General features: G+C 34.6%; 1 protein-coding gene across 5 annotated transcripts in view; it reads left to right on the top strand.

The window, feature by feature from the left end:
• FXR1 (FMR1 autosomal homolog 1) overlaps positions 1 to 18,362 on the top strand; it is a 58,253-nt gene that overhangs the window by 18,852 nt on the left and 21,039 nt on the right. For all 5 annotated transcript variants that reach the window (XM_059163381.1, XM_059163383.1, XM_059163382.1 and 2 more), the window contains exons 3-9: positions 600 to 693; positions 11,132 to 11,203; positions 11,621 to 11,769; positions 11,985 to 12,078; positions 12,523 to 12,639; positions 13,801 to 13,971; positions 15,743 to 15,821. In XM_059163381.1, coding sequence (XP_059019364.1) covers positions 600 to 693; positions 11,132 to 11,203; positions 11,621 to 11,769; positions 11,985 to 12,078; positions 12,523 to 12,639; positions 13,801 to 13,971; positions 15,743 to 15,821 — 776 coding nt within the window. The remainder of the gene's footprint in view (positions 1 to 599; positions 694 to 11,131; positions 11,204 to 11,620; positions 11,770 to 11,984; positions 12,079 to 12,522; positions 12,640 to 13,800; positions 13,972 to 15,742; positions 15,822 to 18,362) is intronic.

The raw sequence follows: 18,362 nt of genomic DNA, 5'->3' as shown, positions 1-18,362 counted from the left end.
ATATTTGCTATAAAGATAGAAGTCAGCTTTTCCCAAGTTTTGATATTAACATGTATATTTATTGCAGAAAATGTAAATTCTGTGTAAGAAAATTAAATCTTGAAATTCAGTTATGTAAAATAGCAGTAATTTTCTGCATTTCTGTGTACATGTGCACATGAATTATGAAGTTAATATTCTGTAAGCTCTGAAATTCTGTTCCTTTGAGAAGTCATATACTTGTAAGATTATTTGAAATAAGTTGGTTGCACTGTTTATTGACAATGTAGATGTGACATTATTTCAAGTCTGATTTATTACTATGAACTTAGCCTATTTCATTTTTAGAAAACTGTATGGACAGTTACACATAATTAGTATTTATGATGTTAATTTATGAACTTCATCAAGAGTCATGCAAAAATTTTAACAGACTAATTACTTGGAAGAATGTAATATGAATGAAAAAAAAAGAATAATATGAATGAAGCTTGCTTTTCATTAGGGAAAGCTAAATGATTAATTCAGATATACAACAGTAAGTGTAGACTGCGCTTAAATATTAGGGGCTTTTCGAATAATCTGTTTCAAAATTGTTAATTCCTTTCCTGATGTTTCAGCTGGCAGCCAGAACGCCAGGTTCCATTTAATGAAGTTAGATTACCACCACCACCTGACATAAAAAAAGAAATCAGTGAAGGAGATGAAGTAGAGGTATGTATTTTAAGGTTTTTTGTGTGTGTGACTTTGTTTTAAATAAATACACTTTTAGGAAAATCTGTTTAGCTGATAGTTTCGCTGGTCTTTCTGTTGTTAATTGGCTGTGTAATATATATAGCAGGGCTTGAGTTTTGGAGTCAGTTGGGATTCATGTCTTAGCTTTAACATTTTTAGCTTTGTGTCCTTGCTCAAGTTTCCTTACCATGAAAATAATAATTTTGGAGTTAAGAATGATAGTGTATTTGAATTGGTTTGTATAGAATATGGCACAGAGAGCTGTGTGGTGTTGGTTGCTGTTTTCCTTTTTGCTAATTACTTTAAAACTTTTCTTTTACTTTTTCTCTTAGTATCTTTATAATATATTAATAGTCCTTTATTGTGATCATTAATATAGTTGATACATAAAAATGTGAAATATTGTATACACATACTGTCTTGTTGAATACTTTAGAAATGTCCAGAAGATTTTAAAAGTACAGAAAACCAAAAAGGACTAAATAGGAATTACATGAGAAGAAAAAAACCACTATTCACTGTATTTGTCAGTCACAGGCTGTCCCCTATTTTTAAAAATGAAAGTGGGATCATATAGTGCTACTTCTTTGTACGTTGCTTTTTTCACACTACTGGAGTTTGGATGTCTATTTTCAGTATGTTAATGTTGTTAAATATGCCTGATGTTATGTGAAATGAAACATGGAAGTAATTGTCAAATGGAGGTGTTGTGAGTCTGTTGGAAATAGGAAACTTGTGATTTTCAAGAAATTGATGTAATTCCTTTGAGGTGCTCTAATATGCTAAATATGTTTTTCTAGTTTATGTAGGGTCGGGTTGGGGGTATCTGGAGGTATAGGAACACTTAAACAGATGAAATAATCTGTCTTAAATGTTTTTATAAGCACTTAGCAGTATGTATTCTGTGCCAGACAGTGTTCTGAGTCTTGGCATATGAACTCATTTAGGTATGTTTTTTACTTTTTGTAAATTCTATTGGTAAATTTCGAGTTCCTATTAATCGTAGATGTTAATGTGCTAGGAACCCAAAGAATGGTGGCACTTTTAATTCCTGGTAGCCTAAATTCCTTTCCATTCTGAAATTTGGCCTAGATTTTAATTACTTGCTCTAAATTCACTAGGAACCCTTTTGCTTTTGCTAAATCAATTTTGTTACGGCTTAATTGTACTTTCTCTTTTATAGTTCATATCCACCAAAAGTGGAAACTAAGGACTTCTTTCTAAGGAGTCTTGTAACTGTAGTCTGGGTGTGATATGTATTTGTGTCTTTTAGGGAAGTATCATAGATGGTATGGGAAGACACAGGGAAACAAAGTGGCGAAGTGTTTGCAGTAAATTAAGGAGTGTGAAATATGAAATAGGCTACTGGTGGGTACTGTGAATTGTAGCGGCGATGCTGCTGATTACTACTGTACTTGTTCACTTGGACTTTAGACTCCAGTGAAAATGTTTTTCTCAGCAATGAATCCTTTTCTAATCAACATCTTTTTGTAGGGAGGGGTAAAAATTTATATCTGTTTCAGAAGTTTTTTCCTCTGGAATTCTTGTGATGAGTCGGGGCAGGCAAGGAATGACTTCGTTTTGGAAATGTTCTGGAATTAGAAATGTGTGGTGGTTAGTTGTGAGACTAGTGCTTTTCATAGTTTTTAAATTTTTCAGATAATGATCGCGTCAAGGCTCAGATTAAAGGAAAAACTTGGTGGTGTGCTTGTGGTGGTGTTATATTGTGCTTTCCCCTGTCTCAGACTAAGTTGTTCCTGGACCATCTTTTTAGCCTGCCTCCCCAGCTGTATACAAAATATTGGTGTAAGAGATGGAACGATTTGGAAATTGATGATTGCAGAGTGTTTTCTTTCACATTGTCTTTTATGGTTCCATTTTGGTGAAGTTTGCTCCTTAAATTACGAGAATCATTATCTGAAATTAAGATGTCATTTTTTTCCACTTTTGAAAAATTTGAAAATTTGCATAAAGAATTTTAAAATCAATCTTGCCACCCATAGATTCCAAATTTTTGAAACTACTTACTCTTTTTAAAAATTTTTAAAAATTGTAATTCTAGTGTAGTTAATATACAGTGTTTGATTAGTTTTAGGTATACAATATCGTGATTGTGTAGGTTTATATGTGTTAACTCAGGGCTTATCAAGGTAAGTGTATTCAAAATCTCCTTCACCTCTTTCACCCATTCCCCTACCCATTTCCCCTCTGGTAACCTTCTGTTCTCTATACTTACAAGTTTGTGCTTTGGTTTGTCTTTTTTTTCTTTCCCCTTTGCTTTATTTCTTAAATTCCACATATGAGTGAACTCATACAGCATTTGCCTTTCTTTAACTTTGCTTATTTTGCTGAACATTGTTCTCTCTAGCTCCATCTATTCTTTTTAATGGCTCAGGTAATATTCTGTTGTGTGTGTATCTTTGTGTATACACCCCCTCCCTATCTTTGTCCATTCATCAGTTGATCCGCACTAGGGCTGCTTCTATAGTTTGGCTATTGTAAATAATCCTGCAGTAAACACTGAGGTGCATATATCCTTTTGAATTAGTGTTTTTGTATTCTTTGCGTAAATACCCAGTGGTGTGATTACTGAGTATTTAGGGTAGTTCTCTTTTTAATCTCCTCTGCCTTTAAATTGTACTAAAGTTTAATGAAAAAATGAAATGATACAGTATTATATAAAATAAAAAAACAAACTTCCTCTTAGTGTAGATATGCTTGTTTGTACACTCTCGCTTAAATCTCATTTACGAGAATTGTATTTTTCTTGGCATTTTAAAAGAGTTTAAAGTTAAATTGGGAATATGTTATATATTTGTGATTTCTGTATTCAGTCAGTTGGGATATAATGGACATTTTCATGCTGCACATAACAGATTTACTTGATTCTTTATGACCACCCCATAATATTTTTTAGTACAGACGTATCATAATTAGAAATTAAAATTACTGACAGATTTTTTTGCTATTGCCAAAAAATAAACACAGAGTAATGTCCTTAAGTAAACTGCTCTTCTGATTGTATGGAATCTTAAGTGGTTCACTTGCTAAATTGGAGGCGTATATATTTAAAATTTTGATGGTACCAGAACATACAATTTTGTCCTCCAAAAGTGCTAATACACGAAGGTGTTTGTTTCCTCATAGATTGACTGGCTGGGTTATTATTAAGTTGTAAAATTTTATAAAACTGGTAACAGGAAAGCTGATGTGTTCAGTGTTAATATTTATCACTAGTGATATGGAACATCTTTTAGTTTATTGGCTGTAAGCCAATATGAATTTTGTGTGTTTTTGTTTATGTGGATTTTGATGTAGGAAATCTTTGTATTTTATGGGTAATTTTTTATCTGTGGTGCTTTCTCCTGGACAGTTAAAAAGTATATTTAATGGCTTTTCCCATGAAGTTTATTTTATTCTAGTGTGCTAAGTTTTTGGTGTGGCATTCAGGATACTTTTTTCAGTATTTCTACAGGTATGGTCTTTGTTGTTTTAAGGAGTATTTTTTTGTTGTTGTTTTGCTTTTTTAAGCTTTATTTATTTTAGAGATGGTGAGTGGTGTGCATGTTAGGGAGGGGCAGAGGAAGAGTGGGACAGATAATCCCAACCCAACTCCCTGCTGAGCATGTGGCCCCATGTATGGGGCTCCATCCCACCACACTGAGATCATGACCTGAGCTGAAATCAAGAACCACTTAACCAACTGAGCCACTCAGGCTCCCCAGGAGTATTTAGGTTTTTAATCTAACTTGATACTTTTCTCTAGACGAATTCATTGCACAGTATGTTTTAGTATATTAACTTAAGTCATCAGCCACTGTTTCTGTCAGTCACATACCATATAGCATTAAGTAACAGTTGACGTTTGTATAGCACTAACATGTATAAGCTATAACTGGCTTTTTAAAATTTTAAGATTTTATTTATTTGAGAGAGAGAGTGGGCACTTACATGTGCAGGAGCCAGAGGTGGGGGTGATGAAGTGGGTTGAGGTGGGTAGAGGCAGAGGGGAAGGGACAGACACCACCACTATCACCCCCCCACCCCCCCACCCCCGCCAAGCAGGGAGCCCTACCCAGTGCTCAGTCAGAGGACTCCTGGATCATGACCTGAGCTGAAGGCAGATGCTTAACTGAATGAGCCACCTAGCACCCCCAACTGGCTTTTTAAAAAGATTATCTGAGTTTGACATAACAGTTTTTTGAGGGCGTCTTCTAAGCTCTATGAATACTTACTAAGCTTTCCAAGGTCACACAGGCTGAAGGTTGGGAAACCGAGACCAGTTCCAGTTTTTGACTTGAATGTTATTCTCTGATACGTTCGTTACACTATATTCATAGAGTGTTGTTAGTTTTGTGCCAGACTCACAACTCTTGTTCTTTTGTACCTCTAAGAACCCTTCTTCTTTTAAGAAGGGAAAGGCGACTTTGATTTGGTCATCACTAATGGATTTAGAACAAAAAGATACAGGAGGGAGATTTTTATTGAGTCTCTTCAGTCATTTAAAGTTCAGTATGACAGTTTCTTTCTTGTAAGTCAGGAATGGTTGAATTTTGACAATTTCATATGGTTTATCCTAAAATTTTACTACTGTAAAAATGTTTGGCTACTTGAGGTTCATCTTTCCAGTCAATATATGAGGGCTTACATGGAATTATAGAACATAAATTAGTGTCATGGTCTAATGTCCTTAAGGAAGCACTATATGATTTATAAGAGAAAGGAGGTTTTGAAACAAAGGTTTAAAATCCAAAGCCTTATTTTTAAACCTCTTAGTGGCTTTTTCTTTGACTTTTTAAAAAAGTGGCATGTGTTTTAAGATCTTTAACATTTGATAGAAGAAAAATTTTTCAGTAAGTGCTTGCTTTGCTGACTTTGCTAACTTAAGATTGCTAAGAAAGGGGTGCCTGAGTGGCTCAGTTGTTAAGTGTTGCCCTCTGCTTAGGTCATGATCCTGGGATTGAACCCCGCATCAGGCTCTGTGCTCAGTGGGAAGCCTGCTTCTCTCTATCCCACTCCCTCTGCTTGTGTTCTCTTTCTCTTTCTCTCTGTGTCAAATAAATCTTAAAAAAAAAAAAAGATTGCTAAGAAAATGCTCACCTCATGAAATTGGAAATCATGGGAAAATGATTTCTTTAAATTTTCTTAAGCTGGATATATAATATAGTATTCTGGGATACTGGAAGTGCAATCGAGAATTTTTTTTCCTGAGTGATTTCACATGTGAATTGTTTTGTTTTTTAATTATAGATACCTGCTTTGTTCAGGAGGTTAGTACATGAGCTCACACAAACACATTCCGTAGGAAGGCTAACACTGAAGCCAGTATATAATTCTACAAGGTTTTTCTCTTGGGTTTAACATATTTGATTAAAAAAACTTTTTTTTTTTTTTTTAAATTGTGGTGCTTTCTGGTTGAGATAAGAATTGTCAAGTTTCTGTTCTTGTGGCATAAACTTTTTTTTTTTTTTTTAAATGGTGACTTGTCAGATGTTATGTTCCTATGTCTTTATATTTCAATTATAATGTTGGGATAGATGCCTTGAGAGAAACGAGTAATAAGAACAATTTGAGATAAGAGACTCCCATATCTGAAAATTGAAGAAAAACTTTTTTTTATTTACTGAGAGAGGGAGGGGCGGGGGTAGGACCTGTAAGCCTATGTGAGATGGGAGAGGGACATAGGCAGATGGAGAGAGAGATTCTCAGATTCCATGCTGAGGGTCCCAATGGCGGGCTTATTCTCAGGATCTTGAGATCATGACCTGAGCTGAAATCAAGAGTTGGATGTTTAGGGGTGCCTGGGTGGCTCAGTCAGTTAAGCATCTGCCTTCTGTTCAGGTCATGATCCCAAGGTCCTTGGATCAAGCCCCTCATTGGGCTCCCTCCTTAGTGGGGAAGCTGTTTCTCCCTCTCCCTGCTGTTTCCCTTGCTTATGCTGGCATGCACACTTGAGCGCGCTCTGTCTAATAATAATAAAAATCTTAAAAAAAAAAGTGTTGGATGCTTAACCAGCTAAACCACCCAGGTGCCCACCCTTACCTTAAAATTTTTAAAATTCAGTATTTTTTTATACAAAACATGAAGATACATGTAGTTTCCATTTTGCCTTTGTTAATTATTTTTTAAAAGACTTTATTTATTTGACAGCATAAGAAGGTGGAATGGCAGGGAGAAGGAGAAGCAGGCTCCCCCCTGAGCAGAGAGCACCTATGCGGGTCGGGGATTGATCCCAGGAGTTGGGATCATAACCTGAGCTGAAGGATGCTTAACCTACTGGGCCATCCAGGTGCTCCTCTGTTCTACCTTTAAAAAATGTCTCAATTTGATTCTTGCAACCAGTCTGAAAATTTTATCTATCTGTAATTAGTCTTTCTTATAATGCCAAGTTTACAGTTAGTCTTAGGGCATGGGAAATTTGCATATGTTTAAAGAAGAGGTAAACATTCTTGATTGTTGTTACATGGGAAATGGCTATTTTCCAAGACTTTAAACCCATTTGTTAAAAGTATCAGCGACATAGTTGAATGAGAAAATACTATGTATAGGTAGATAAAACGCCTCAGTGTGTTCTAGGTGTTAAAGTTGCTTTCCTAATGTACACTTTCCATTTCTTTATGATAGGTTATAATTGTAATGAGAGGATATAGTGAATATAAAGGAACAATTATAAAACTGGCTGTTAAGATTATTCAGTTTAATGGTTAACATTATTTAGAAATACTCTTTTCAGTTAATTTGGTGAAAACTGGTTAAAAACCGTCTATTTTTGGTGTTCATATTTGGTTGTGACTTTGAAAAGCATAGTTAAAAACATTATTAACTTGATTGAAAGGTTAATAACATGACTATAATTCATTTAAGTAACTGTACTTTGTGTGTTAGAATTTAGAGCCTGTTTTGTAGTAGAGCTTGACTTGGAGTTATTTGGTGGAAAGAACCCAGAAATAGAATTCTGGAATTTGATTTTTCATGTTCCATTATCCACTCCATGAAATTGGACTTCTTCAGCCTGAGTACTGTTGTGCTTTTAGGTCTCTCACGGGTCCTCTTTGGTTTTCTTCAAGCTCTTCCTTGGATTTGTAGAAACTTAGAATGTTAAAACAATGAGTGAGGGCTTTTGCTTTAGAGTGTAATTTGCTCCTTGGGAATAGTTTTGAAATTTAAAGTCTGAATAAAGGTAATTTCTTTGAGGTGCTCCTACTCCAGTGATGGAGTCATAAATACAGTGAGCAACATCAGGGACACAGTATACTATGGCACAGTTTTAATGAGTCATTAAAGTGATTTTTTATCGTGTAAGATAAACTGTTCATTTTGGAAAGAAAGTGATTTGACCCACTGCACTCAAGTGGAGCCAAATTCATAGTGTTTGATTTAAGCTCATGAACTTGGATTTAGTTGGCTTTATGAGAATGACTTTGTCTTTCAGTAGTAAAATTTTTAATGAAGCTTACAGAGATAGATGTAAGTATAAAATGAAATCCAGAATTTTAATGTTCAGTGAGAGATAAAGCTTCAAGGCAGTCCAGAATGATTTATTCTCTTTATTTGGTGGTAAGCTCACATAGGAAGTCACATTCCTAGAAAATTTTATTTTGGTGAAAGTAGAATTAGAGCAAAGGGATTTAGGTAGTTTAAAGACCCATTCTCCCTCCTCCCCTGAAACTTTTAAGACACCCATTCACTAGGTACCAACAGATATTCCAGTCTGTTTAGCTGAACTTGCCTTTCTGAGATAGTACTTGGAATGGGCAATTCCCTCCTGTTCTTAAGGGTTTCTTTTAATCTGAGGCATACTGAGGGAGAAGGTCATCAGCACTTATCATTTGGTCCTGGTGGGCCATTTCTGAAAAAAATTAAGTCTGTTTACAGATAATTTCACTGAAGTTAAGAATAAAAGGATGCTGAGGGTCAACATTAAGTATCTTAATGAGCATTTAAACATAGTAAATACGGGGGTGCCTCGGTGGTGTAGTCAGTTAAGCATCTGACTCTTGGTTTTTGCTTAGGTTGTGGTCTCACAGTGGTGAGGTAGAGTCCTGTGTTGGGCTCCATGCTCAGAGCAGAGTCTGCTTGAGTTTCTCCTTCCAATGCCTCCCCCACCCTGAATAAATCTTTAAAAAAAAATAGCAAATACAACTTTTTATGCCATATTTTCCTGGTTTTGGTTATATATATATATATATATATATGAGTACAGGTCTCTAAATACTACTTACTGCTCATCAGCTGTCATGCATAAACGCAGATTAAATTCTCACAAATACTTATAATCAAATTTAAAACACATCTAGTAAGTTCTAGTTTATCATTTCATTCTGGTTCATCTTATACTTGGGTTAACAGAAATGCAGTTCTTTAAGAATATTTTGGAACTCTTAGTGGCTTCTAATTTTACCTTTGTGCTATGATTTATCATTTTCATACTTAACCAGTTGCACTAACTCATTGCATTTTTTGCATGTCTTGATCATTTGTTTCTTTCTAGTCATCTTTGTATACACAGCTACCTTTTGCATTTGCCCACTTGTGAGCTGTATGGGGGTACATTTTGGTGTACAGTCATAAAAGATGAAAGAATATGATCATATGTCCTTTTAGAAAAACAGAATGGTCCCGAGTCTTGTTGCATGATTTTGTATGATGAAGTCACAGTTTGAATGATTAACTGGGTGAGGATATTAAATTTCCTTTTTCTTCTTAGAAGTATAATGTTTGGGACTATTCATCATCTAAAGGCTTCATGGTGGGAGATTCTGCTTGTAATTTCACATTCATCATTAGAATCTAGAGTGCTGTTGTCTGTCTCTGCATCAGTCCAGATTCCTCTAATAATTGTGCAAGCCCTTCCTCTGTAAATTTTGTCTTTGCAGTTATGGGTGGAAAATTAAAAATTCTGAATTCTTAACTGTTCAGTGAAAACCAGAAGTAGACTGCAAGAATGGTGTCTCCAGTCTTTTTATACTTTCTTGAAAGACTATGCAGTAAAGAAACCAGGATGATGCAATAGTAATGCTATATTTCACTGTTGTGTTCTTCCAGGTGATACCATCATTCTTCTCTCTCTTGTTTTTCTTTTTATAGCCTTTTTTAAAGCACAGTTGGGAATAATTGATGAATGATGATGAAATAGTGAAGTGTTTCAAGATATAGAAAAAAAAACTAAGATCATTAGATTTCCCTCTAGATTTATAAGAGGTTCCATGAATACGTAAAATAATTGCAAGATAGAATGAATTTTGTTTTATTCTTAAGAAAAGTAAAATTTATTGTTTTTTGGAGACCAAAAAGATAAAAGTTACAAGATAGATTTGCTCATAAAGAATTGCAAAGCTAAAATTGAGTCCACTGGAGCCTGATTGGTATGTAGGTTTTTTTTCTGATCATCATGCACAGTGAAGTTGATGTGAGATTTTGGCTTATTCAGTTACATTTCCAGTATTCCCCCACTTTCATGATTACTCTCAGATCACCTCACTGAGTCTTTCGCTTTCTCTCCAAACTCTTTGCTTATTATCAGGTTGTTTACATTTAACCCAAAGATAGGTGTTAACATATATTGATAGATTTCTCTGTACTCTTAATATAATAAAGATTTTAATGTGGTTCTTCTTGGTTGTCTCTTCCAATACCCCTCCCCCCCAGTTTTCCACATACTGAAGATATATCAAGATGCTGTACCATTAGAAATATCTCTAATCCCTAAGGGAAACTTCTCTAATGTGTTATGTTACAAAATACCTGGTAATGACAAATACAGAGGATATAAGATAATTTTTTTTTTAAAGAAGAGGTTTGTAAGATTCTTATGAACCGTGCTACACGTACTAAATGTGTATAATTTAAATTTTTATTGGTCAGCTAAACAATTTTAGTGCATTTGATTTAGGCTCTTCAGGAAGGAATCTAAATTCTAAATATCATATCCTTGAAGGTTTTAAAATTGGGTTTCTTTAAGAAAACCGTTGATTTCAGCATCTTAGAAATATTGTTGTGATATTTAAAATGTCTTTAGTAATTTCTAGCTTATCCTTGTGTCTGATACTTGAATCATCAGAGTGCAGTGCTTAAGAGTGAACAGGATTGACATAAACTGTGAAAGAACTCTGTTTTACACTATGTTAAACTGCCTTGTGAAGAGCATTCTTTAAAATAATATTTATGTTTGGAAAATCTCCTGAATTTGGAATTAGATTTCCAAAGAGCCAAATTGCCTCAAAAGGGTTCAGTTTGTTTTTCAGTAATAAAGTTTAAACAGACATAACTCTTTTATTAAGTTATGGTTAACTAATTTTAGGGCAGTGACATTTTTGATTCTAGAATTTGATGGGATTTGGCATTTATCATAAAAGTCATTGTGATGTTGAAATCTTCCAGGATGAATGGATAAGGGCCTTTTTTTCCCTCTCCTCAGGTATATTCAAGAGCAAATGACCAAGAACCCTGTGGATGGTGGTTGGCTAAAGTTCGAATGATGAAAGGAGAAGTAAGTGATGTTTACACTTGCTTTGTGACTAGTTTCCAAAGAAATACCTCAACTCCTGGTTTCTGTAAATGTTAATTAAGTTCTTAGTTTTGTTTCTGAACTCCTAATTTGGAAATAGTTGATCATAAATTTTAAAAATTCATTAGACCGTTTATTTTTATTTGTTTTCTGAGTTTACAAACCTCAAAGCTTCTCTTCAGGGATACACTTCAGGCATGTGAGGACCACCAAGGTTCATGCTTGTAAGAGCCTATAATCTAGTTTAGGCAAATCAGATTGACGTAACTAAGCTGTGCTTAGTATTTGTGCCGCAAGGGGGAGGGTCTGCTGGTAAGCTGAGCAAGGCAATTAGAACTTCATTTAAAGCTCATTATTTTTGTTCAGATGGGATTTTTAAAGTATTTTGATGTCTTTTAGTTTTATGTCATTGAATATGCTGCTTGTGATGCCACTTACAATGAAATAGTCACATTTGAACGACTTCGGCCTGTCAATCAAAATAAAACTGTCAAAAAAAATACCTTCTTTAAATGCACAGTGGATGTTCCTGAGGATTTGAGAGAGGCGTGAGTAATTTTGTTTACTGTTGAATTGCTTTGTGAATTAAGAAGAGTGCTACAAAAATCTTTTTCCCAAACACCCAAAAACTTATGATAGAAAATCTTTTTAGTAAACAATGTTTTAATGGGTAGTGTCAAAATAAAATACTTAGTTTGCATTATAATTGCCTTCTGGTTTAATCTGTTATTTAGGTCTTAAATATGAATCAATTTCTCCCTAGGTGTGCTAATGAAAATGCACATAAAGATTTTAAGAAAGCAGTAGGAGCATGCAGAATTTTTTACCACCCAGAAACCACACAGCTAATGATATTGGTAAGATAACTACATGTTTTAAGGTAGCCAGTGGATGTTGCACAGGTTTTATAATTAAATATTTGAAAAGATAAAATGAACTTGGTGTGCAGTAAGTTTGTTAATACATACGGAAGAAAATTTTTTCACAGCTATAAAATGTTAATTTCTATCTTTTGTGGAAGAAAAAAATCTTAATAAGGCATTCTGAACAACATGATATTATGAATGTGTGGGATCCTGGATCCTCCCCTCCCCTCCTAACCCCAATCATAATTTGAATAGCAGAACTAAATAATGGAATTCAGAAAGGGAATTGGGGAATAGGATTACCTTTGGGAGGGGGAAATGGTGGGGAGAGAAGTATAGTAGATGAGGATCAAGGAAGGTTTTATGTGGAAGGTTCTTGTTTGTATTGTCTTGAAAAATAAGATTATTTTGAATGATTAACTTGTTTGTTTATAGTCTGCCAGCGAAGCAACTGTGAAGAGAGTAAATATTTTAAGTGACATGCATTTGCGAAGTATTCGTACGAAGTTGATGCTTATGTCCAGAAATGAAGAGGCCACTAAGCATTTAGAAGTAAGTGGGTTTATCAGAGTTTTTTTGTGTGTCCCATTTAGTTTCATAAGTATATTAATCAAGTTCCTTGGCTTAAACTACTTGACTATTAAAAGGTACCTTGGGACCTGTTTTGTGGTTGATTCCAGGCATCATTGTGCCCTTAGAGCAATTATTTTTTTGTTACTTTCCCCAAATAGCTTTTGTTTGCTAAATACTATTGAGTTTTTTGTTAGGCTATAGATAACAGGTGCCAAAGAACTTAGAAACTCATTAGGGATATCCAGTAGAACTATATTACTAGTTTTTCTTTACTCTGTCCTTAACTTTTTTTTTTACTACTCTGTCAGCTGTTATTCATAACACACTTCCATTAGTTAACTAGTGCACTATAATAACTGTTAGATAAGACGAGAGGAGGACACATAGCATGTAGGTTTTAAAAAAGAGCCTATTACTGCTTTTCTATCCCATCCTAAGGTACTACTTTGTTTTCTCCTATTCTTCATTGCCACACTATTGGAGAACTTCTTATATCAGTAATTCTAGAAAATTGTTTTAGAATGAACTATTTTTTGTAATCATGATTAAACAGACTTACCAAACTGTTTTTTCCCCTTCTGTTATATGATCCCAAAGGAGTATTCTTTAATTTTTTCTTAGTTCTTTTTGTTTTTTTAAACATTATGGTAAATTACAATATAAGATTTACCACCTAACCATTTTAAAGTGTAGAGTTCAGTTGTGTTAGGTCTGTTCATGTTGTTAATTAACCAGTTTCCAGAACTTTTCATTTTGTAAAACTGAAACTAAAGCCACTAGACAGCAACTTCCCATATCCACCCCTCCACCCCCTCAGGCAACCACCATTCTACTTTTTGTTTCTATAAATTTGACTACTTTAGAAATGTCATGTAGATGGAATCGTAAGAGTATTCTTTTTTTTTTTTGTTGTTACTTCACTAAGTACAGTGTCCTCAGTCCACATTGTAGCATGTGTCAAAATTTCCTTTTGAAGGCTAAATAATTTTGTATGCATGTATCTCATTTTGTTTATCTGTTTAGTGCACATTTGGTTTGCTTCTGCTTCTTGATGATTATGACTACTACAAACGTGGGCATATGAAAAGCCATTTGTTTTTGAACTTTTGTAATAAAAATTTTAATATATCTCTTTTATAGTGCACAAAACAACTTGCAGCAGCTTTTCATGAGGAATTTGTTGTGAGAGAAGATTTGATGGGCCTGGCAATAGGAACACATGGTAGTAACATACAGCAAGCTAGGAAGGTTCCTGGAGTTACAGCTATTGAGCTAGATGAAGATACTGGAACATTTAGAATCTATGGAGAGGTAAGCTAATGTCTGTCCCCCATCTCAGTAACTTTATTTAAAGAATTTTTTTGTTAGTAACTTTATTATAACTTGCTTGATTATATATTTGGAATTTCAGTTTCCCAGTGAAATAGTTTTAAAAATCAGTCAGCCCCAGTAACCATTATGTGTATGCAGGTAGATTGAAGAACTGTTGTATTATATGGGTCAATAAAAGATTTATAGAGTATTTATACATACTGTTCTCAGAAGTTTAAGCAGTTGCTTCTGATTTTAACTCAGTTTTATGTGCATTACAAATAATTTGCTTTTTTTGAGTGCTTACTGTGCCGGACACTGGCAGCTGTGAATAGCATATAATAGAGGAGCTTTTGAAGAACTTGAGTTTGGATAATATTTTTTGTCTCTGGTTAATTATGACATTTGTGTGAATTGGAAAATAACAAACCTGAGAAATAATTCAGACTTTCTTTAAGACCATGCCTCACATTAAAAAAAGTGGATGAGGTTTTTAGGGTGATGATTTCAAGTCTTAACTTTTTTTTATTAAGATATTTATTAGAGGGGTGCTTGGGTGGCTCAGTTGTTGGTCATTTGCCTTTGGCTTGGGTCATGGTCTCGGGGTCCTGGGATCAAGGCCTATGTTGGGCTCTCTGCTCCGTGGTGAGTCTTCTACCTCACTTATCCCTCTGTCTCCCCCTATCTCTATTAAATAAATTTTTTAAAATCTTAAAAAACAAAAAAAGGTATTTATGAGAGTGTGTGCATCTGAGTTAAAGAGCACAAGTGAAGGGGGAGGGGCAGACAGAGACCAGCCAACTCCTTATTGTGCAGAGAGCCCAGTCCATCCTAGCAACTTGGGATCATGATCTGAGCCTAAGGTAGACACTTAACCATTTGAGTCTCTGAGGCGTCCTTCACATCTTGACTTTTCATGCATAGTTCTTCTCATGAAAAGTTGGGTCATAAAGTGAATTAGTAGAGGCCTGATTTTTAAATTTTATTTCTGAAACCTTTGGAGCCATACTAACTACCTGATTGGAATTGTCTCTACCAAGTGAGTGAACTTGGAGAAAGTTACTTAACTTCTCTGCATAATTTTCCTAATTTCAAAATGAAAATAGTTGTGCTTACATTGCAGCTTGTGAGGATTAAAAATGCTTTAAAATTTTTGTGTGTTATATGACATGATGGGTGCATGATATACTTCCACTATAAAAGTGGAAGGTAACTTCCCAAGAACTATAGATTGTATAGAGGGTCCCTTTTCCAGTCTTCCAGTCTTTTAAAATTATACCAGTTAGAAGTAAGGAATTTTAATCTTATTTGTAGGTACTTTTTAAAAAGTATCTCCACAAAAATAGCTTTTAAAATAATTTATGTTGAAAATGAAAAGAAAAAGTGTGGCAGTGTAGACAGTGACAATATAATTAATTTGTATTTAACATTCACCTAGAGAAACTTAACATGGGAGTATGGACCTAATATATTTAGGATTGGGTTAAAATTTGGCTAACACAAGTAAGTTAAATTCTGTTTTCTCAACTTAGGTTTTTTTTTCCCCTTCCCTTAAAGATATTCTAATAGTATGGTTTTTTTCCTAGCCTCTTAATAATTTTTTTTTCTTTTTAAAGTACTTCATGAGTTATTTGAGCTGGAATGTCACTTTAGTGGGCTGAACAGAATCTTGTACTAGAACATAGTAATTCACAGTTTCTCATTTTCGTGTGTGTGTGTTTGAATTGGGGTTTTCTTCAGGGTTATATTTTATGTTTATTTTCTCCTGCAGAGTGCTGATGCTGTAAAAAAGGCTAGAGGTTTCTTGGAATTTGTTGAGGATTTTATTCAGGTTCCTAGGAATCTTGTTGGTAGGTATTTCTACTTAATGTTAAATAAGTTAAATGTTATTACTAATATAGCAATTTAATTGAAATTTAATCTTGTCTGATACTGTATTTTATTTATGGTTACATGGAGCATTTGATAGCCTTACTTGTTTTCTATTTTTAGTAAAGTAGTATGTGACTTGTTTCTCATTATTATCATATGATAAAGTAAAGATATTTCTTTCTGTACAGGGTGACTCGCTAATAAGACCCATGATTTTTGTAACAGTTCATCATTATGTTTTTTAAAAGCCATTTCACCCCTTGGGCTTGCTCTTCTTTTTCACTTAATGTGTTTTTATCACTCATATGTCCATCAGAATTGTCATAGTATTTCTGAGAAGGTGTTTGTGATATTTTTTTTCTTTTGTTTAGTGCAGAAGAAAAAGTAAGAGTGGAGTAACAATAGGGTAATAAACTTCTACACAGTAGGCCCTGAATAAATAATAATTGGTTGTTGCAAAGGCATAGAATAAGGTAAGAAGTCATGGGTAGGAGAGAAGAATGGTGATGATGATAGGAGGGGAGGTTTCACTTTTAAGTTTCTGACACCATTAATGGATATTATTTACCCATGGGCTATAAGTTAAATGACAGTACTTTGAGTGTGAAGCTGTAGTTAAAGGAGCGTTACCGCTTGGGATGAGTTGTTTAATTGCTTTGTTATTAATATTCTCTATATCGGTGTTATCTGTCTATTTAAATGCTGTTTGAGACAAATGGAAAAATTTTGGTCATATATTAAGTAAATACTCAGTGATTATCCTAAACCTTTAATAAAAAAGTAAGCATTAACATAAAGCAGAGACATTTACTAGGAGGGGCTTGAGTTTTTGCCCACTGCTGTGTCTCATGAGTTTCTTGACCTCAGTGAAAGAGGGCCTTTTGGACTCCATTTATATATAATTTGGCCTGTTTTGCCTTTTGGAAATGATTTTTTGCTATATGTGTTCTATTGGTCTAACCCTATTTAAAAAAAAATTACAGAATACCCCCCAGAACTTCCATTTAAAAAGATGTTTGTTTTGCCCAGTTAACAACTTAGTATACTCTGGGACAATAACAATACTGTGGGACAAGAATTTGGACAGTTTCTTGGTATTCAGCTGTTTACCTCTTACTTTTCCCAAGCATTTGTATAGGTGTGACATACTGCCAGATAAGTAAGCTCCATGTTATTGGTTCTTGTTCACTGTAGATTGAACTGCTGGGGAGATGAGATGTTAAAATTGAGTGTAAGCTTGAAGTATTTCTGTATAATTCTAACAAATGATTATAGATACAGAGTATTATCAAATGTTTATCATTGTCAAATGAAATCACTTTTGACAGGCTGCTTTTGAAAACGAGTCCCCTATTTTCTTTAAGTCACAATTATTGACACCTGTTGGTACTAACATTGTGGTTTCTGCTTTACAGAGCATAATTTAACTTAGGTTTTTTCGCCTGTAAAACTGTTTTGGCGATGAGGGTGTGAAAGGAAATTGGGGTTCTTTCCAGTGCAGCAGTTCTATAGAAGATAGCCTTGGTCTTAAAAGAGTTTTTGGTAGTGCTAATTTTGAGTAAAAATTCCCGATATTTCAGATATAAGGAAATTGGTTATTTTTGTAGTTCTCTGGTTTTTCTCTTTATTCATTTATCTGTGCAATGATGTGAGTACTTGTCATATCTCTTTTTTTCCTCTACTCTGTCTTGGTTTGCTTTGGTGAGTTGGGTTGTTTGGGACTCTTCAGAAAATAGATATTAGCAGCAACTAGTATATGTTGGTGAAAAACTCAAAGGTAGCCTAACAATTTCTTGGTTGTTGTATATAATAATACTACATTTCCCTCCAAAATGTTTTATGGGTGAAGCACTCTTTTGAAAAATAGTACATTTTTAGTCCAAGTGAAAAAGAAAAAGTGGACTGAGGAGTAAAAGGGAATGAGGACTACTTGGTGGGTAAGTTCAAGAGAATTCTCTTACACATTCAGGTTCTACGAGTTTTAGACCCTGACCATTCCCACCCCTCCTAAGTCAGATAAAAAATATTATGTGAACATTAATTTAAAAATGAATTGAAACTTTTCACCTCCTGGAAGCCTTCCTTAATCACTTCTTTACTCTGTCCCTTCAGCATTTATGCTCAGTGCTCAATTTATACTACAGGTGTGCTTCAGTTTGTCAATATGCTTTGGAATTTAATGGAAATGATCAGTTAAAATATTGACGGTCTCTGGTGGGACTAAATAAAACTTGCAGGTAGGTCCCTGCCACAGACCCCAGAAGGGTGATGGATGTGCACTCACCACTGGTATAGTTCATAGAAGGAAGGGGCAAAGATTCTGGGGGAGGGATTATGATACATCAGTCTGATTACTGTTTTTTCCGAAAAGACATTTGCTTATTTTTAGCAGGGTCAAGGATGGAGTTGCTGCTTGAGCTTCACTGTGTTAACAATGAAGGTTGCTTTTATATACTGCTGCTAGGGCTGCTCAGAGAAGACCTACATCATGTGAATTCCCTGTCCTACTCTATTTTTTC

This window comes from Mustela lutreola, chromosome 2 (genome assembly GCF_030435805.1).
Source record: "Mustela lutreola isolate mMusLut2 chromosome 2, mMusLut2.pri, whole genome shotgun sequence".
Classification (NCBI taxonomy): Eukaryota; Metazoa; Chordata; class Mammalia; order Carnivora; family Mustelidae; genus Mustela; species Mustela lutreola.
Note: the sequence above shows the minus strand (reverse complement) of the source record. Positions and strands in the feature narration are given on the sequence as shown.